Below are 22174 nucleotides of genomic sequence, written 5' to 3'. Positions count from 1 at the left end.
AATTTTTTTAAGGAATATATAATTTTCCTTCAACACCAAAACCAATAAAAACGAGTCTTTACTTTTGGAAATTTGATAGTTTGTACTGACGTGAAATTATACTTTTTTTTAAGAAGTGGTCACTTGTTCTTTTCCAAGTGTAAAACGCAAAACAACATATCAAAATTAAAGTAGCTCAACGTAGAGTTTTCAAACTTCTTTACAATATAAAAATGGATTCATATCAGTATTTTTTTCACTGTATATTAATTAATACATTTCAAATACCAGACTAATATATTACTCAATGTTATTAAATTCCCTTAACTATAAAATATTTTCTTGAAATAAACAGAAACGTAAGCAAATAATTAATTAATTTTCATGAGTTAAAACTGTATTATAATTGTATTATTTTGTATATTAATGTGCAAAAAGTCTCTTACGTGGGTCATCCCCTTTCTCGTTTTTCATATTTCATTGTAGCGTTTGGTTTTATTCATTGAATTACGAATAAATACTTTTGAAAGTAAAAAATATAAACAATATAATAATGTTTGGAATAAGTAAAATATAATAGACAACAATTTTAATTATAGCCTACTTCATTAACAAAATGCAACTAACAGACTAAAAGTAAACATACAATGTTTCTGTGACACATTATGGCTAAAATAAAAGCAGTTTACCATTTTATAGTAGCTTTTAACAATTTTATTGATTTACGGATATCCTACCGTGTTAATAGCATTTAAAGTTGGGGTTTTCGATCTGATCTCTGTTCATGTCAATCTTCTGGTTTCAACCAATTCAATGTGTAGAATATTTGACTGTAAACAACGTGGACGAGAGTAAAGTTAGATCACTGTGTGCGTTTGTCTGTCACAAACCTCACAGTGTGGTGACATAAGTGGTGTTGTGTAAACTAACCGCATTGTTTTTACTCAGTGATTTTGAAGTGATTGTTTGAACATGAGCTTTATCTTTACCAACCCGATTAGTTAAATCGATTCTTCTTTAAACGTTGTAAATGATCGAGTGATGGATCTTGTATCATGGCATAGTATTGCCACAAACTATTGGAACATTAAACTAATATTTATCCTAATACATTATAATTTTTTTAATTCGCGTTAAGAACATTTTCTTTTTTTTTTACTGAATGTAATTTTTAAGAACTCAACAGGGCTGTCTTTAAATCGCGTTGTTGTCTGTCCGTCTGTTCGTTTGAGTGATAACTCTTGATAAAAATGTCCGAGAGACTTGAAACATGATTCATAGAAATCTCTTGATTAAAGGAAGAACCCTTTCGATTGTGGTACGATAAGATCAGAGGGCAATCCTTCTACCCGTATGTGGCATAATTCTTGATAGAAACTCTATTTTGTACATAGGTTAGTCTTGTCCAATAAAGAAGCCTTATTGGTTTTAAGGTCAAAATGCCAAAGAGCAGCCTGTCTGCCATTGTGTTTGAGAAATTTGAGCAGGTAGTGGTGTAGGACAGATTAATACATTGTCATACACTAGCGACGAAATGCGATTACAGAAACACGAAGAGAATATGTAATCTGTGGTAGAGACCCAAAACCAACCACATTAACAATAGATATGTATATAAAGATATATCTACTTGCTATAGATATTACCAGACACTTGAAACTTAGTACGAATGTTAATCTTGATCTAAGGACGAAATGTATTGAATTTAGGGTCAAAATATAAAATAGCGGTCCGACCGTCTATACGTCTGTATGAGTGATAACTCTTTCGTCACTTTCTGTTAGGTGGCTTAGTACTCAGTTGCTATACTCGTTCATAGACTAATATACATTTTTGTAAATTAGGGAGAAATTGATAAATGTGTTAATTACATAATGTTTCTTGATTCTAATTCGGTTTAATAGAACTATTGTAATAAATAATCGAATAGAATACCTTGAAAATCGTGATCCTAAAGGCAAAAGCAAGAATGATAAATCTAGGCAATAATGTACAGAGTTCAAAAACTGTAGATAATGACAGTAATTTAACATCGTAACCTTAATTCCTGTAGGAGTTCACTTTATTCTTCCGGTCATTGACCTTTTTGAGACGAAAGTGAAAGTCGTTTTCCCCATAATGTTTAGCCAAAAAATATTGTCCATTACTCGTCCAGTATAGTATATTCACTATGGTACTTTATTTTGTACTTAGTTGTGTAAGGCCGTCCTGAGATAAGAGATCAAGTACTGTTTGATCCGGGGAAAGAGAGGAAAGTGGCCAAATGAAGGTCCAGTGAAGCTTGAACTGAGAGGACCCCGGGGATCGGTTGTGTGAGAGAGTGAGGTAGGAGGTGACGGCTCCGGCGAGTTAGGTTCCTGACCCGTACAACAGTTCTTGTGGTGACAGTATCTTCCTTCTTGTTGGGTGCGATAACCTTACCATTTTGGTAAATCTTACAATATACATCTATAACTTTCAACTGATATATACAGTTTATGAATACTGTTTTGTCATCTACATCAGAACCACAAACCCCAGCCAGCTTCCTTTTACACTCTTCTCATTTTAAAATTAGTTTAAAAATATATTTGAATAATTATAGAAGAGAGTTATTTATTACTGCGTGGGATAATTATATTAAATTTAATATATTATGTATGTCCTACTTATTAACAACTCGAATGTCCGTTTGTTTGTACGACAACTTTGGATAGGATTAATCCTAGAGATTTGAAGATTGGTACACAAGGAAGAATTTATGTCTGTCAGTCCATCTGTGTGATAACCTATCCGCTATATTCTGTTGGAATCTTCGATAATCCGTTATATTCCAAATAAGTAAATGTCCTATTTGTTACTGAACTATGAATATTAATGTATATGCATAGGTCGAACAAATAAGATATAGTTCGTTGGAACTGAAACATTATAAAGTTTCTTACTTTGCATTAAATATTTCCAACATATTCATTTTCTATTGAAGCAGCATGTTATACAATTATACCAATTAAAATACTAAATACAAATAAGTAAGTACACATTTATCAAAGAAAAGACAGTTCCAAGTTGAGGTAGAACACGGTAATCAATCTAGGCGAGGCTTTCAACATATGTAATTAGTAGTGATTATAGAAATTTGAGCAGGTAGTGGTGTAGGACAGATTAATACATTGTCATACACTAGCGACGAAATGCGATTACAGAAACACGAAGAGAATATGTAATCTGTGGTAGAGACCCAAAACCAACCACATTAACAATAGAGATTTGAGGTTGTGTTACAACCAACCAACACGATCACAGAAAAGCGAGGGGGACTGTTGTAGAACTGGCAAATACATTATCGGCAGCGATTGAGTTTAAATGTTCACCAGCTTCAATACGATTACGAGAGCCGAGGAGGAACTGTGGTAGAAACTGACAACTGCACTGTCAACACCTCTGTTAACTTTGCTGCCTTAGTTGACATGACCGCATTTGACGTAGCTTGGATATTGTACTTGTCAATATAACTCTTACAGTTTGACTTAAACATCAATAGTGGATGTTTTACGACGATGGGTCTATATGGCCAATGGATAAATGTACCAATTTTAGGTACAGATTTACAAAAAGCTGAAGGAACTACAGTATAAAATCCTGAAGATAGGTATTGCGTACAGTTTGCCATTCAGACCAACTTTTACAATTTAGTGATTTTTTAAGAATATAATACATATTATTTGCCTAAAAACTAAAATGTTTTTTCAAACTGAGTTATTCACATATAACCAACAAAACAATAATATAAATTTTAATTTAAACATTAGCACACTATATTATTTTACTATACAAAACACATTTTAAGCCTAGAACATTATCGGTTTAGAGCAAGGTAAATCTTAGGAAAGAAATAAAATATTTAGAAAATGGATTAAAGCATTAGTTTTGAATTTATCTCTACTATACAACATTCCTAGTCTATCATATTCATACCGTAGTTCATTAGTCTTTAATTTTCTTAGCTTATCTGGCTTTTTTGGCAATTGCGCTTGTACAGGCCATCACAAACCTTTTTAGCTAAATAATGCATTTTTCACATCCACGTAATCATAGATTAGCCACATGAACCTAACTCAACTTTATAAAAGGTTTGTTGCTATTTCCATGGATGGGTAAAAGATACAACTGGACCAAAAATGCCAATTTAAATTACTTTTGATTTCACATTTTTGTGTTACAACTTGGAAAACTTTTCACAACACCATATGGTGAAAACGTTTCGTTCAGATTCTGTGTTTGAATTAGTGTTTCAGAATCTCTGGTTTCCTCATTACTTTGGAAACAATACATATTTTGGAAGAACGTATTTAAAGAAACTACTGTTACCTTTAAAATACTTTAATCTCAGCTTGACTCTTTTTGTACCCAAATCAAGCATTACCTCCTATTAGACGTGAATTATTTTATTGATTACGATCAGTAAATCGTTTGTGTAACTACGTGCTTGCCCATATTCTTTTTTACTTTATTGATTACGATCAGTAAATCGTTTGTGAAACTACGTGCTTGCTCATATTCCTTTTTATTTTATTGATTACGATCAGTAAATCGTTTGTGAAACTACGTGCTTGCTCATATTCCTTTTTACTTTATTGATTACGATCAGTAAATCGTTTGTGAAACTACGTGCTTGCTCATATTCCTTTTTATTTTATTGATTACGATCAGTAAATCGTTTGTGAAACTACGTGCTTGCTCATATTCCTTTTTATTTTATTGATTACGATCAGTAAATCGTTTGTGAAACTACGTGCTTGCTCATATTCCTTTTTATTTTTATTGATTACGATCAGTAAATCGTTTGTGAAACTACGTGCTTGCTCATATTCCTTTTTATTTTATTGATTACGATCAGTAAATCGTTTGTGAAACTACGTGCTTGCCCATATTCCTTTTTTTTATTGATTACGATCAGTAAATCGTTTGTGAAACTACGTGCTTGCTCATATTCCTTTTTATTTTATTGATTACGATCAGTAAATCGTTTGTGAAACTATGTGCTTGCCCATATTCCTTTTTATTTTACTGCTCACTCGTTATCTAAGTGTTACACTAATTTATTTAACTGTAAGTTATATTACTAAACATTCTTCATTTCATATAATTATTCTGTAAACTAAACTAAAGCACAACACTAATCAAAAATAAACACAAAACGATTGTTTATTGTTGTTATAATTCAAAGTAGTGCAAAAAAAAGAAAACAGCAGATGAAGGTCAGATAAATAGGTTGGCCAAAACTATTAACAACATATCCAGAAAAACTATTATCTCATATCCTATGCAATAAAATACTGAGATAATACTACGATTGAACAGCGTTAGAAGGTGGGAAATAGGTACAAATTTTAATAAAATATTTAAATAATTGACAATTTTAGTACTTTAGGATTTTATACACTGATTTAGGTAACTAATAGATAGTTTATTCAATGTTATAAAAGCTATTTCATTAACACCATTGTGCCAGGTATCCGTAGTAAACTATGGAAAACCTAGTTTTGGGATAACTTTATCAATTAATATCAAGTTTGGTCTAAAATTATTTTGATTGGTAATGTCAAAAAGAAAGGGGGAATTTTGAGAGAGGTTATATTGCTGCACGGGGACTTTTAGCAAGAAATTTCCGAATATTTAAAATCTTTATACTTGTTTATGGTATTACCTACACATTATCAAATTCTAAAAGGTTTCAGCAAGATAATTCCCACCTGCGTACGCTTCAGATGTAAGTACTTCATCAGGTATACATGGAGAGAGATGAATTATTTGGTTATAAAACAGAGATTCCAAGGCGTGTTGAGAATTAATCAGTGAGCGTGAGCTCCAGAAACATTGCACGTGTTAATCTTCCTCCACTTAATATAATACCTCACTCAGCGTCGGCTGCAGCATGAGTATCAGTGGAGTATATTCTCGCCACGAGTAGTCTACCGCAGTACACGCAGGCATCATGAAGTAATAAGAATAGCCGCATCCTTGCCCAAATTATTAATTGTTATTATAATAATAACCACAACTGAATTGGTTGAGAACTTACCGCATCACCTAATTTTAACTGTATTTTTTTATTATTCGCGAGTAAAAAATTTAGTAAAAGCTATTACATCTCCTAAGTGAAAAACTATATTTAGGCAAGTAACTGAGTAGAATTAGGTGGATTAATTAAATTAGCTAGAACAAAGAATAATGTAGGAATTATCCAACAAGTCCTGCTTAAATCAAGTCAACTTTCTGCCCAAAATGTAACTCTTGATAGAGGTCCTAGAAAATTCAAACAGATTGCATTCGTTCCATTAATCAAAGGAAGATTTTATTAATTTTTGGGGTCAAAATGTTTATTTTAAAAGTTAGTGTCATTTAAAAGCAATACGACTACGATGTCTGTGTTTTAGTAAGGGATTGCGTGCGAAGACGCGGGAAACTGTTACTTTATATTACACAAGAGTATGCTCATTCTTCACATTATATTTTGATTATTAGGTTGGATCCATCATCCTAGCAGAAAGTATCGAAAAAATACATATTAATATAGTTTTAAAAATTCCGAATGAAAATTTAAAAACCAATGTAATAAATTAAAATTGAATATATTTAATATCTAACCCTGATATTAGGATTGAAATAGTTGGCTGAGTGTTAGCGAAAACATTCCTCGTAGGCTTAAAACATTTTATGTCAGTCTGTCCGAGTGCATGATATCCCGAAACTTAGGAGCACTGACTTAGATGATAGTGCATGTCAGTCAATGAGATTTACTATGTAAACACTGATATAAAACGTGATTTAATGAAGATTTAATGTATCATATGGAAAGATACCAAAAGAAAGATTTCATCGCAGTCTTAAAAGTTTTCCACGAAACTTCATTTCTACATAATATACAAGAATGAATTCTACAATGCGTGTCCGGCAAATTTCTGTTTTTTGCCGGGATAAGTACAATTTTTTCCCCGTATGATTGCCTGTCGTTCTGTCGCTTAATAATGAACTAAAGATTTGGTATTTTGCATTAAACCTCAACATGGCGCACTCTTACCTTATATTAAGAGGAAGTGTTCATTATAAAAAATGTTCATAATAGTATTGTTCGTCTCGGACCCTAATGCTCTCATCATCGTACAACGAGAACGGAACGCTCTCAAGGCTGACCTTATGTGACTTATCTGTTGAATGAGTGAAGCCTAACCCACCGAAGAATATCTAGAGAACGAATTTGAGGCACCAAAACCTTCCTTTTTAAATAAAGAAGGAAGTGCATGATGGTGCATGTCTCTTCATGGATTTGGATGTAGGTTAGCTAAGAATTCCATGAACATAGAATTGTAAAACATTAAAGTAATAGATTTGCTGCCGTCGTCTTCTTTGCAGTGGAAACATATTTTTTATTTTAAAATTTAGTTCTACATGAAATTAATTATTGGATAAGTTTTAGTTAGCGAAGTCTATCACTCGTGGGGCTGGACAAATTTAAAACAAAATGTTATGATGGCGAATGTCACTCCATGGGATTTGGCTGAACATTGGTGCATATTTTTTACATTGGTCTTATGGATAACCATGATGACAACGAGAAAATAAGAGGATAAAAAAGTTTGTAAACATACTTAATACACCTGTAAAATATTTATTGTAGGCGAGTCAGGAGACGACCCCTGGTCTCCGAGCATGTCGGCAAATTAAAGATGCTAATTGCCTCTCTACAGACTAAGTGTAATTTTATGCACTAACGTCATTTGTGAATCCAGATTTCATATTATGATTACAGTTTTAATTTTAATTATGTAATATTTCAATATTACATAGTGTAATGTTCTGTAGTACTTTATAATAAATAAAGTTTATTTGACAACCTCTTAGAAAATTAAATTTCAAAATTATACTATACGTCTAAATGATAATTTTATTGGGTTAATAGTAGTAATTAAATACAAACAGTCATTTAATAACTTTTTACGAACACATAGAACGTAATTTGAGACACAACAAAATGTACTGCACTAAAATGGTAAATGTAACAAAGTCATTCTCTCATGAAAACGACCGTAAAATGATTATTGTAAAGTGTTTTAATCAAATGTAGTTGTAAAACAAAGCAGTAGTGATTTGATCGATAACTTTGTGTTAATCCAATGAGATTTATTTTAGTATTTTTAAATATAAATATAATTTTGTTCACTCTCATGCAAGTTTCATAAATAACAAGAACTAACTTAAAAAAAATTAAACTGACATATAAAATTTAAAAATAATTAAATAAAGTAAATTGTTTAGAAAATATTTTACACTACAAGTTTTATTGTATTTACATGAAATAAGTTTTGTAATAAAACCATGTTAGTATTTGAAAATACATATGAATTCTTTTACCCAGTAATGTTTATGTTGGTATCTTCTTCAGTCACTTTTTCACACCCATCATATTCTCGTGATATTCCATAGTGTGGACTATTGCGACACCAGATAAACCGAATACTGTCATTTTCACTGTCTTCTCAAAGTCGAATAATCATTTAATCTACAGGATTAGATCTACATCTACAGGATTACATAATTCCGTCTTTCACCCAGTTTTATCTCTCAATTGTTATTACATGTTCATAATCCTTTTTCCCAGTCTGAAGGCCCGTCAAGTTAGAGCTTCATTCACAAGTTAATCTAGAGCAGATAACGACATGTTACCTGATATTCCTGGATTGAATATTGTGTTTATCTTGTGACCAGATATACTCAATTCTGTTTAACTCACACTTGTATGTGGAAGACTTAATGCTGTATGACCCTGTTCTCTTAACATTATATGAATTTTCCAGGGTTTTCGGGGGTCTTAAATCATTAAATTGCTTCGTATAATGTCGCCTTCCTGACGTTTTGTTCATGATAGATTTCATCATGTCTCTGTAGCCAGAAGATCAAATGATTTCTTTGATGATAATTGTAATAAATTATCATCAATTTTAATTAAATTAAGTACCTAATGGTACTTTATCAATTTTTGAATGTGACATGGGACATTGTCTATGACCAGCACTAAATTTGGAGGCAATTTTGTACAATTTTCTGAGAGTAAATTGTTTAAATTGACCGCATTCAATGGATAGTCTCCACGCTCGATACCCACCTTGTAACCAGGCGCCCTCCATTCAAACATCCGTCTTCTGTCCCTATATCTAACAGTATTAATCTGTTTGATGAGTTTATATTGGACTACCAAGATCTGCGGAAAGTCAAGGTTCCATCAACTCATATTTTTGGACAAACTATTTTAGATCCACTAGTGGTTTTTATCTGGCGAAAATATTTGTACCTCCAATTTATAATGTCCTCTCGTTATATAAAGACTTTCCTCTTCTAGCCACACTTCCTGCACTTAAATCCCATTATCTTAAAATACTAGCGTCCATTTACCCTATTTAAACCCTAGTTTTTAACGTAGAATTGGTAACAATCTTTTACAAGTTGGAACAACCTTTATGTTCGTGTAAAACACTCTTATGACATCTAAAATAAATCTCCTATCAAAGTCATATACAACTGCGTTGGGACTATCATGTCGCTTCTTCTTTCCAGGGCCACGAAATTTTTAATTTAGTGTGTTCTGCTCTTCTTTCCGAATCCTTTTTACAGTTTTTCACACAAGTTACAATAATTTGCAGCTCTCACAATTATCTTTCACACAGGTCAAATAAAAAATTCTTTCCTCGTTTCTTTATCACAACGCTCAATTACTCTTCTGATCACTCTCATCACTACGCATCGTAGCACCACTATTTTGAACAGAAGAAAACTATTGCAATATTTCTATGAGAAAATCAACCACGTCAACATTACAAAGGCAAAGGCGTCTATTAAAGCTGTCAGTTTGAAATAATCTTACAGCTTTACCCCTGAACATTCCTACCATATACAAAACATCCTCTTATATCAACTTATGTTTAATGCCTAAAAATAGGTTATATCACGATCTAGAAATATATTATACTTAGTTGGATGATTTATTGTTCTTCAACTAGAGTAAATAACGGCGTACTAATACATTGTTGTTCTCCAGGGGTATGGATGACATAATATTATAAACAAATTAATCTGTTCGTGTTACTGTTAAGTGCCTGCAAAATCTGATGATACCGCTGCAATACATAACTGCAACGTGTGCTGGCCCAAGGCCGTCTCGTCTTTCCTACAAAATACATGTGACATACGAGTGTACAAAATACATGTGTATAAACTCATACATCATTTTTTGTGACTTGGTGTGTAGAATTTTATTATTTAATCACTGATATGAAACCTTATTTAATGATCAAAATTATGATTGAATCATGTGGCGATATATGTTGAGATAGATTCCACATGTAGACTTTAAATTTTGCGTGAAATTTCATTTCTACAAGAATAAGTTTTTTTATGCATAATTTTCGTGCCAAATTCGTTTATATGATTGCCTGTCCGTGTATATGGCTGCAGGACAAGATCTATACATATGCAATTTTGCATTCAATCTCAGCAAAGCCTGTTACGACACTTGGTGTAGCGTGTTTCTACCTTGTAGAATTTAAGTAAACCCGAGTCTAAAATAATACTGGTTATTATGAAACGATGTAGGCATTCACAGACGTTTCACCGCACATTTCGAATTGCATTAGTGATAGATTGGAAATTTGTGGTTTGACCAACTGATTGTTTCAGTTATGGGTGTTATTTTAAAGTTACAACATTTACGTTTACTACTAGAAGTTACTTTTTCGTTTCTTTAATTTAGTTTTTAACTGGAGAATATATAACAACAGAATCATTAACATCCACAAATATTTCCATTTACAAAAACGAAATATATAATATAATTTAAAGGTTGTATTAAATTTGTATTGATCAAACTAAACACATTTTGATAATTAGTCTATATTAAATTTAAAAAAAATGATATATCAAATGATCTCTTCTGTCGCAAAATTCTTTCTTTCCTTTTTAAAATTTAAGAATAAACTTTAAACACCAATTTTATATTTTTTAACTGATCTTCACAATTTATATTTTAAGGATTATTAAGCCTTTGTTGTGCAATGCTCTCTATATTACGGCTTAATTACTGAACCACCTCAACAGTAATCTTACAATATTTTATTTGGAACAGTGCAAGTACGAGTATATTAGTATCTACATGGAAAATTCTCATAGTTTACATTATGAGGAAATTTTAAATAAATTTTAAGAATTTAAGAACAGTACTGTTACTAAGAGTATATGACCTCAAAACAGCCGAAAAGTTGATACACTAAAATAGCTTTAGAAAAAAAATTACACAGGATACAGCCATTTAACACAGAGTGCTAGTTATTAATTAAATATGCGCTCACTGTTAGGAATGTGGTATTTCCAAGACTGTACGCTGAGATAAAGATTGTTTACATTTAAATACAAATGAAGGCGATAAGCCTTTGATTAGTAGCTCTAGAAGATAACAATAATTTTTACATTCGGGAGATGCTGGTTTCAGTAATTGCGCGGTTATATTATTTGTTAAAGGCCCCTCCTTTTTTAAATGTAATTCTTAAGGCTCTTTTAATCTGTTAATCTGCTGTTATTAGGTTTCTGTACTGATAATAATGATTGATTCCTGAATTGGATTTTGAAAAACGAAATAGAATGTCATAAAATACATGGAATGATACTATCAGAAATTATTTTAGATCTTAACGAATGTAATTTCAAATTAAACCCTACTAATAATTGAGGGAGTCTGTTTAATAGTTTGTGAGTATTACTCATAAGGGCGGATGAAAAGAGAGATGCATGGGTTGGTAAAGAATGAATGGTCAGGATGGCCATCATACTCCTCTTATTGGGTTAAAATCATTCATTTATTCATTACAACGATCTCGCTGTCTTTCCCAATAAGATTGGATAATAGATAATCCCCTTGAACAGAACTCCTATAGATCAATCGTCCATTCGACTTAGCAGACGAAACATTACATATTCTAACAGTTGATGTAATGTAACGCTTCGTATCTCTCTCTTCTTCATTTATATTCCAAAACATTCTCCTTAAAACATACAAAACTTTACTAGCAATTATACTTTTATGAAATTTACCAGGACAATATTTTGTACTGTTCTCCAAGGTTCAGTGAAGTTTTTGTAAAATTAATGAATATTTGACACATCTGTATGAATAGAATAAAATAATACATTATATAATTTCCTTAATACCAGTTATACTTATTAGAATGAGCTGCTTTTAATTTTGATACAAGTAACGAGTTATGCTGTTATAATTATAATGCTATTCATCCATTATTATAGAAACGATATTAACGTAATTTTTGTACTAATAAATGTTTAAAATTTTTTGGTATTTAGATTGTATAATAGGGCGTATTGTTATAAGGCGAGCCATTTTTTATCAGAAGCAATAAAATAAATATGTAAAAGGAAATGTGTGATGTAATTTACATTAGTTATATTAATTAATAAATCCTATACTAACTAACTTTAATTCGATTTTATCTATATTTATTTTCGCAAATAAATTGCCGTCTTTTTCGAGACACTGGACGGAAATATTTTTTTTGCGTTTAAAAGATTTAATTTTAGATGTGATTTAAACAGATATCTCATTTTATATTTTTCAGTTCTTTTTACTGAAACCCTCTTTTTTGAAAGAAAAGAAGAAGTTTTGAAACTAAAAGCATCCGCAAATGAGGTTGTTACATATTCCCAAAAAGCATAAGGGTAAACACGACCTGTAAATAAATATTTGGGTACTGTTACAGAGAAAACAGCCACGTAATAAATGTAAGTCTAGCGAATATCATGGTGACAAAGTGGGAGTGTAAATCAAGACTGTCACACATTCAACGTGGCTGTCCAAGCAGTGTGTGTTGTTTATTTACGTAAAAACGCCTAGAATATTTTAACTGAAAAACAACAAAAGTTAATAATTTCCATATAGTTTAATTTTAGATGAGAGTTTAGTAAGTTATTTTATCTATTACATAATATTTGTATTTGTTTTTAAGACGAAATCATGGTAATACTTGTCATGTGGAATATTATATTGTTAGTTATATGCCACACATATAATTGGTTTGATAATTGGCTCGCTGTAACATGTATTTTCCCTTTATTGCTACTCAGTTAATACTTAAAGTTGGGATCGCCAAATGAGTTTTGAAAGGAAGTCTCAACCTCTCTGAGCCGGTTTTGAAGTAACGACGAGGGATTTCAAATTTATTGTGTGGGCTGTGGCGTAAAGTGAAGTGATCCGATCTTTGTTCTTTATTTCCTTCTCATGAATGTATTTTGAATCTCGGGTTTTGCTAATGATATTATTTTTTGGACGAAAGTGAAGCAATTGTGAGTCATCTGGGGGAGGTAGTGTAATGCAAGGGCATGTGTTTAGTTCGAATAGGTGCAAGGTATTATCGCGGCCGGAAAGTTTAAGATGAGATTAGATAGTTAAAGCTCCTATGTTCACCCTTTGAGAAGGTGCATTTATTCAGAGAAGTAGCATTACCTGGATTGGCACTTCGAGTCGCAACCGAAGAAGCTGGGAGGAACCTATACTTGAACTTAGCCGAATAACAATCATTCCTTGAGGATTTAGCAGCGCTTAAAACGTTTTGCCGCTAAAAATGTCTCCTAGTCTTTATCTCAGTATTTTGATTGAAAATTTGAAATTATCTATAGAATACCTAATGTGCCATGTATGGTAATAACTGTACGTACGTATATTATTCACGGTTATATTTTGATTGAAATATGTTTATTAAATATCGCAATGAAAAGGAAAAATAAGTAAATGTAACTATGGATGTAACTTATAAAATGATAACAGGAGTGGGTAACACGACAGAGATGCTTAGTACTTTCAGCTTGCGTCAGCAGGTTATTCATGCTGTAGAGTATCCAATAGCTTATATTGGTTTCTGATTCTAATAGCCCTGGTTTCAACTGTGTCCTGTACAATCAATGGGCTGTAGCATGAGCTGGTTTTGCAGCTGATGTCACGTTTCACATCTGCCTATTTACTATCTGTGTGAAACTCAGTCAGTTTAAAGGGAACACGTGAATGTCCTGTCTTGTTGTATCAACCTGGATTTATAGAACTGTTTTCAGGCATCCATTGTTAGCTGAGCTTTAGCAAAGCCTATCACTTGTGGGGCTGGAAAGATTTTATTGCTACCTGCCTGTTTGTACGATATCTCGAAAACGAACTGACCTTTATAATTGAAATTATGTATGAGGCTTAATTTCTGTATGAGAACACTGAGTTATAGATGATGTGGCATGTCATCCAATGGGATTTGGCTGAACGTTAGCGAATATTTTTTAATTTGTCTTATAGATAACCATGATAACAACTAGAATATAACAGAATAAATAAACTTTAAAAAATCGATACACCCTTCAGAGATTTAAACACTTGACTTATTAACACATGTAGCCTAACTATCCCAATAACTATATAGTAACTGGGTAGCTGGACAGTTATTATTTATATATTTATATGAATACCAATGTAAAGAACAAGAATGCGAATGTTTCATGTGGCAAGATATGTCGAAAAATATTTAATATGTAGTTTTTAAATTTTGTACATAACTTTATTTATAAACAAATTAGTTCAATTTCTTTCCTGTATAATTACGTGTCTGTCTATCTGTCCGCAGGATATTATCGAGAATGATAGACTTGAAATTTTGCATGTAACTACAGCGAAGCCTGTTACAAGACCTCGTTGTAACATATATTTAGCTAATAAATTTTAAATTGCTTCTGCCACATAAGAAAAACTCAAAAATTTTGATCTTGCAATGAGCCAATTTTTTGGTCATAAGACGTAATAATTTATAGTTTTACCAAGACAGTAGACACGGGTTTAAATCGAACATGAATATTTTTTACGCTTCCATACTAAAAGATTGCCGGTGAAAAAATACAGAGTAACATTGTTTACTGTAAAAGAGAATATACCTCACTTTCATGAGGATTGTGGGACAGGAGTTATGAGTGGTAATAGCAGTTGTGTGCGGCGATTAGTAGATAGCGCTACCATGCAAAACCTTTGGCTTAGAACTGTAATCCATATCATGCTATTCGTAATGATATCATTTTGTTGATAGATTAAATTTAAATGTGCGTATACACATCACTGCTATAGTTCACTCAGACAATATGTTTGATAGTTTTATGTTATATATTTACAAGACTAAATATACATAAATATACTATATACATAAATGTTTCGTTCATTTGCCGCCAGATAGTGCGCAGTCAGAACTTTATAAGCGGTTACAGATTTTAGAACTGTATTATGAGATATGTATCCATCGAGTAATCAAATAGAAAATCAACTTGTAGAAAATTCTCGCCAAATCTCTAGCGCCAAATTACATGGACATTTTTAGTGACCATGATTAACATATAGGCCTAGTCATATTTCGAAAATCCCTACAGTCTCTGCCTCATTGGTCTCTAAATTTGCGAAAAATCCCATATTGCAAATATAAGTTGCATTACAGCAAACAAGTATTAATAACTCAAAAACCCCTTAAATGTAATTAACTGTTCTGGGTAAACATTGTTTTATAACAGCACAACCACATGTTTTATTAATTTAGCTACTATTTTCAATTTTTTACATTTATAGTGGGAATGCATAGAATAAACTTGATGGTAACTACATTTTTTATTTCCAATTGTAGGTGCAGCTAGGTGTAGCTAGTTATCAAACTATACTAAGACCATAAACTATATTAATATTTTCATGATTTTTAAGTAGATTATTTTTCGTTTTTTTATAATGAAACAATAGCTAATAAACTAAAATATTAAGTTCTCATATTATCTAAAGCAACAAAGTAATGTAACAAATTATATTATAACTGCAGCAGTAACAAACTGATCTTTGTGTTACAGATGACACGACAAGTGATGGTACTCAGCCTGTGTCTCGCCATGCTGCTCTCCGCCCTGACGGTTGACGGGAGGTATCTGCCCACCAGAGGGCAGGAGGATCGGCTCGACCGACTGCGCGACTTACTCAGAGACGTTAGTACTTTTTTATAAACAAATAGATCCAATCATGAAACATTTTGAGCGGTTTGAGCGCTGTAGACATATAATGAAGCGCGCATGTGCTATCGGTCAGGAGCTCGTCTAGTAATAACATATTCAAATAATTTTTATTATTCAAATATTAATTCGGATACTTTACGAGTACCGGTATTCGAATAAGGATTAATTCAAACAGTATCGTAACAAATCGAGGCTTTTTAATATTCACAATTTTATTTTAAAAGCTTGTAAAAATTATTTGTAAAGTAATTGTTTATTTATTTTTCCATTAGAATATTACGATCCGTTTCATATCAAATATTAAAATGTTTTTAAATAATCCAGTCAAACACTCTTGTTTACACTTGTCACAAAGAAAAGTTTTCATTAAAGTGTATTACCGTACTTACAAATATTCATTAATAATAATTCAAACTTTGTTAATGGAAGTTATTAAGTCATCGTTAAAGATACGGGACGTTCATTCGTTGGAAAATATTCACTAGCCATTTCTTAAAATTAGTTCAAAAAATTGATAATAGTATTATTTTAATAATTCAGTAGAAAACAATTGTTAAACATTCATTAATGTGTTCGAATTGATAATCGTATTAGTGAAATTGTTTATATTTTAATATCCACCAATATTAAACAAAGTTTGAATTCATTAGAACTGGCATTATGCTATTTCATAAACGATCATAACACTTTGTTCTTAGGTAATAAAATAATAGAAATTATTTAATTTATGACATACATGGATCTCCTCCTTGCTAAACTGGTTCTAGCAACTTATCCCCACAGCAATCCTTTTAGAAACAAATAACCACAACCAAGACATATTCTATTTGATTATTATTTTGTTATATAGAAGTTATTACTAAATTGCAAATTATATTAGAAGTTAAGCTTATTATATATTTAATGCCTTCAGTTTGAGGAGCGGATGATAAAGGTATTTGTGTTACAAGTACTGTACCATCATTTGCTTCAGAGCTCATAATTGTTCAACAACTCAAATGTCAATGATATAGCCTATTGCTATAGTTATAATGCGAGTTTATCATGGGGCGTGATCTGATTATCTACAGCAATATTTGTACGTAGGGACCGTTACAATATAATATATAGTATTAGAAATCAGCTTAATACATAGCAAGAGAGTTGTCCTTAAAGATTGTAGAGTGCATTAACCTTAAGCTACTTCCGCTTTCCCCCCACCCCCTTTCAAAGTAGATACGTCATTATGCCTTGTTATCTTTACATAGAAAGTGGAATTTTTCAAAAACAGCAGCAATTGCATTTTGATTTACATTTTCTAATCATAAATACTTCAATAATTATAAACCACCTATAACACTTTTGTTCCTTTTATTCGTACCATATACATTCAAAATTCAGAGAATTCATCTTAATTTGATGTTGAAAACAAGGGAATAAATAATAATAAAAGTGTTATAGGTGGTTTATACTTTTAATTGTATTAAACACTTTTAGAGGTACACTATTAATACAATACTTGTCCATGTTCATTATATACTGTTTCAATATCAATATCAAATAGGTTTATAATGATTACGGTACAAGAATTACTTTTGGTTATGCAATTCTTCACCAGGCAATATTTGTTGAGATTTAAATTGATCGAATAATGCAATAAATCATATATATTCATACAGGCCTCGTTGTTCACAATCAGACCATAACAAAAATTCAAAAAGAGAACAAACGTACGTTGAGCCTTGTATTACAACACAAACACCTTTGTATTCCAATAATGTTTTCAACTGCATTAATAAAACATGTGCAAGACTATATATATGTGCAAGATATGTTCTATACCACAATTTTACTTTTGTGATGTTTTTTATGATTCATATTCTTAAAAAAAAACTATGTAAAACAACATTTTTGATGTAGAATAATTTAATAACTTAGAAGTTAAAAAAATTAATAAGAAAAACTAGAAATCTATTCTATAATAGTATTTATTTTTTATTAATCCGAATTGTAAACAATCGTTATATCTTCTCACCCCTGTGTAAATAGAGTCAAAAAATGTTCGGATAGATTTGTACTATATTTAGCTTTGTAGCAATTTTATTTATAAAGCTTATATTTTAAAGCTTACTTTAATATTTCTATACCGAAGGCTGCGTTTGAAATACAACAGGCGGCTCGTGGTTTCTGTCTTCAAACTTACGACTGATATGTCTGTATTGTTTCTACCCCTTTATACCCCTTAACTTACATTACTAGAGGTATGATCGTACAACCGTTCTACTCTCCTCTCTATAATGTGTTACTGTCAAAAACATTTGTTTACGAATGTTTTAGTAAATCTTTGCATTTTATGTATTTACAACCACTTTTTTAAAGACTTAAATGCCATTAGGAGAAAATCCTGAAAACTCGGCAGAATAAAGTCTGTGTTATTTCAATGTATAAACTGAATTCATTTAAAATATCAACTTAGTAGGTTCATTACTTTTTGCGTAAAGTCGTTTCAAACATTCTCATCAACCCAAATAGACGTTACTTTCATAATAATAGTACTATATACAATGTATAAACTCGCGGTCTGAAATCAAAATGATTTGAAAATCAAATCTAATAGATTGACCAATATTTAATCAACATTATACATTTAACTACATCGGATACGGCTTGTCAATAGACTGCGAGTGATAATGAATATTGTATACAACTCGGAGGTTTTGACATTTATAATATAAATTTAATCATTTTAATGCACCTTATATTCAGTGAAATATGTGCTAGCAGTAATCTGATGATTTCCTTTAAAAATTGAATTTGGTTGGTTTGATTTAAATTTAGAAAGAAAACTTGGATTTAACAATAATGCTTGAAAAAAGAAAAAAATAGGAAAAAAGCCAAACCCGTCGCTACAGTTTCCATAATGGCATTGCAGACACAGTACACAATTTCTTTGTATTGTAATACTACTACAAATCACAATTTACTTAACTGTGTTATTTAAGTAACACAGTAAAGCATATCACTGTAAAGTAAACACAGTTTCTAGATCAGTGGATTGCAATAAATCACTATGTTCCCTTGATAAATGTTTTAAGATTTGAACTCCAAGAGCTGTGGGTGCTCACTGCGTTTGGGCTCTAAATATCATCGACCAGGTGATATTTTAAATATGGTGTATCGTTATTGTGGTCGTGGAAGGGTACTTTTGAAAGAGTAGAGCCAGGAGGGAAAATAAAGACTGAGAACAAGGAGGCGGCTAAAGGATTAATTTCCTTGGCGCTTGTGTCCTTGATGCCTAAAGCTGTATATCGCGTTGACAAATACAATGTTGACAAAAAAAATGTTAGCATTATAAATATTTCAATGAATATTGCAGGAAAATAACCCTAAAAAAGGCAGCCATGAAGTCACTCTCCTTATTTCACGGGTATCTATTTGCAATATGTCAGCCAACGATGATATATATATATATTATATAGTCTACAAGTCAGCAAGAAATTATACCGTAAAAGGTTCATTAGATGGCCTTTTCTACATATCTTGTTGTAGGCTCATGGAAGGAACGGTGTAAACGTCTTCTCCTTATTGAAAGAGTTAGTCACATAAATTAGGATCAGATTTGAAACTAGATTGGTTAGGAGAAATACAAGCATCATAGAATAGACAAATAAATCTATTGCAATTGGTTACCAAGCAACTTAAAACGTATACGTAGGTATGCTGGGCTACAGGTACTATCTACACATCTAATAGTATTCTGTTGTAAAATGTCTTTTATATATTATGAACGTTTCTGAAAAGGAGCACTAGAGAGGATGCTATTACAAAGAATACGAAAATCATGATTGGGATTTAGGGCTAGCGTGCTATATATATCTTTCTTCAAGAAAGAAAATGTCCATACAGGTATGGATTTTTTATAATGGATACTATAATGCCACAGGTAGCATTCCCAAGTAATATCACCGTTATACCAAACTCTTCTATGGAAAATGTCTGAAAACTGTTGGAAAGGGCGGACAACGTATTTTAATTTTATTTACACTGTAAGCTCATCAGATAGTTGGAATTTTGTTTTAATTTTTGGGTATATCAAAGATTTTCGACTGTGGAAAAGTCCAACTCTGGACTGTTTTAACATCACCACTCTATTAGAATTATCAAGTGGGTTTAGAAGAGTATCTTAACTGTAAGAGCTGATGTAATCTTTGTATTCGCATTCCTGAGCAGTAACTAGATACGGTCATGTGAATCGCTGGGTTACCTATGGTTGGTACAATGAATCTCACGTCATTGTCAGACTTAATAATACCTCCATATTTTGTATAGATTTTACGAGAAACCGTTCGAAATAAAAACTTCAAGTACCAAAACCATAGCTTCAACTAAATATTTTACATAAGATATATTTGTAACAAATACTAAAGATAACAGCAACTAACAATATAAATTAGTACTGATAAATCTAAGCTAATTACAAGAATAATTTACAATATAACCTTAAAAGTGCAGTTTATATATTACAATTATCACTAAACGTAGGAAGTAATTGTGTGAATGAATGTATTTTGTGAAATTGTTGTCTAGAACTTAGCTCTCGCATCAGTACAAATACACGCAAGTACTTCAATCGTCATGAAGAAATTGAACTTATTGTAGTTTGATGCTCTGCAAATTGTTGTTAAACACAACAAATACTATTTAGTGATACCTTCTGATCTTGAATTTATTCCAATTATTTGTGTAAAACAACCAACAACTAGTAACAGGGGGAAGGTGCACCAGAGGCGCTCGTGCTTGACTTGTTTACTTGCAGTGATAATTAAAATTCTGGCTTAGGGCGGAGTAAACGCTTGATAACCCCGCTATGAAAAGAATTGTAATTTTTGCTAACTACACAACTTTATACTAGCATATTTGGCTTTGGGTAAGTCACATTACATCGTCTTGTAGATAATTAAACAGATATTTTTAAGATTATTTTTTCTAGTAAATGAATAAAACGTAAAACCCTTGTGGTACATGAAATAAAATGTGAATAAATTGCATATTGGTATTACGCTAATTTATAAATCTATTAAAGTTGTTAAGTCGTACAGTCAAGGAGACACCGAACGCTTAATCTCTTCTCTTTCCACTTATCTCTTAATTAAATGGTAAAATTAGTCAAGAAATTACATTTGCAATACAGTACACTTAAATTTTCTATAAGAAAATACAAAATTAACTTAATTTTAATAAAAATACAGAATTTGTAGAAGATACGGTACAGTTATATATCTCTATTTATTTAATTATAGAAAAATATATTTCATAGCATTAAATAAGGATTAAATCATCTTATAGTTGATTTAGAAGTTAGATAGAAAGGGTACAGTCAGCTTATACGTAGTTTTATACATTACGTCAGTGTCCGATAATTGTATTTCAAATGTGTTTTAAGTAATAAAATGTATCTATTTATTTCTCCAATAGATGGTTGAAACAATTTTTGAGTTACACTTTTTAGCCTGTTAATGTATCACTACTTAGGACAGAAACTTCTTGATCAATACTCGAGGAATTACAGTTATTTAAATTAGAAAATCAAAGTATTTTTAAACGGGACAAGTAAAAATGGCTTAAGACAATATAAGATGAAACATAGCGTAATATACATTTTACAGTACGTACATAAGTTCATAATCCCGGGGAACGACGAGTTTTTATTTTATTACTTGATAAAATCTGGTCCAAGAAAGTTTTATACTTTTTTAGTATAATTTTCATAAAATATTTAATTAAGTCATCTTTAATGTACGTACTGTAAATAATGTATATCCTTGTTCTCAAATTTTTGTCATTGGGCCTGATGATAATATAATGCTTTAATTGTCTACCACTCCTCGTGAAATAATACAAAAGTTTATATTATTCATGTCTTCAGAAAATTTATTTTAATAAGCTGTATTCAAATATTGATTGAAAATTAATAAACGTATTCTAACTGAAAGACAATTAATAATAGATCGTCGAGATAATCCTCAGATGAGGCAAATTTAAAATAATTGTTATCTCATAATAACAACATCAGCGTCAGGTTATAAATACTGAATATTCTTCCTTTAGT

The 22174-nt window shown here is 31.4% G+C and overlaps 1 protein-coding gene across 1 annotated transcript in view; it reads left to right on the top strand.

Annotated features, from left to right (window-relative positions):
* The window catches only part of LOC124362745, a 129008-nt gene that overhangs the window by 34647 nt on the left and 72187 nt on the right, over positions 1-22174 (top strand). The window contains exon 2 of the mRNA XM_046817490.1: positions 15928-16059. Coding sequence (XP_046673446.1) covers positions 15928-16059 — 132 coding nt within the window. The remainder of the gene's footprint in view (positions 1-15927; positions 16060-22174) is intronic.

This window comes from Homalodisca vitripennis, chromosome 5, assembly GCF_021130785.1.
Source record: "Homalodisca vitripennis isolate AUS2020 chromosome 5, UT_GWSS_2.1, whole genome shotgun sequence".
Taxonomy (NCBI): domain Eukaryota; kingdom Metazoa; phylum Arthropoda; class Insecta; order Hemiptera; family Cicadellidae; genus Homalodisca; species Homalodisca vitripennis.
The sequence above is the reverse complement of the archived record's forward strand: the minus strand, read 5'-3'. Positions and strand labels throughout refer to the sequence as shown.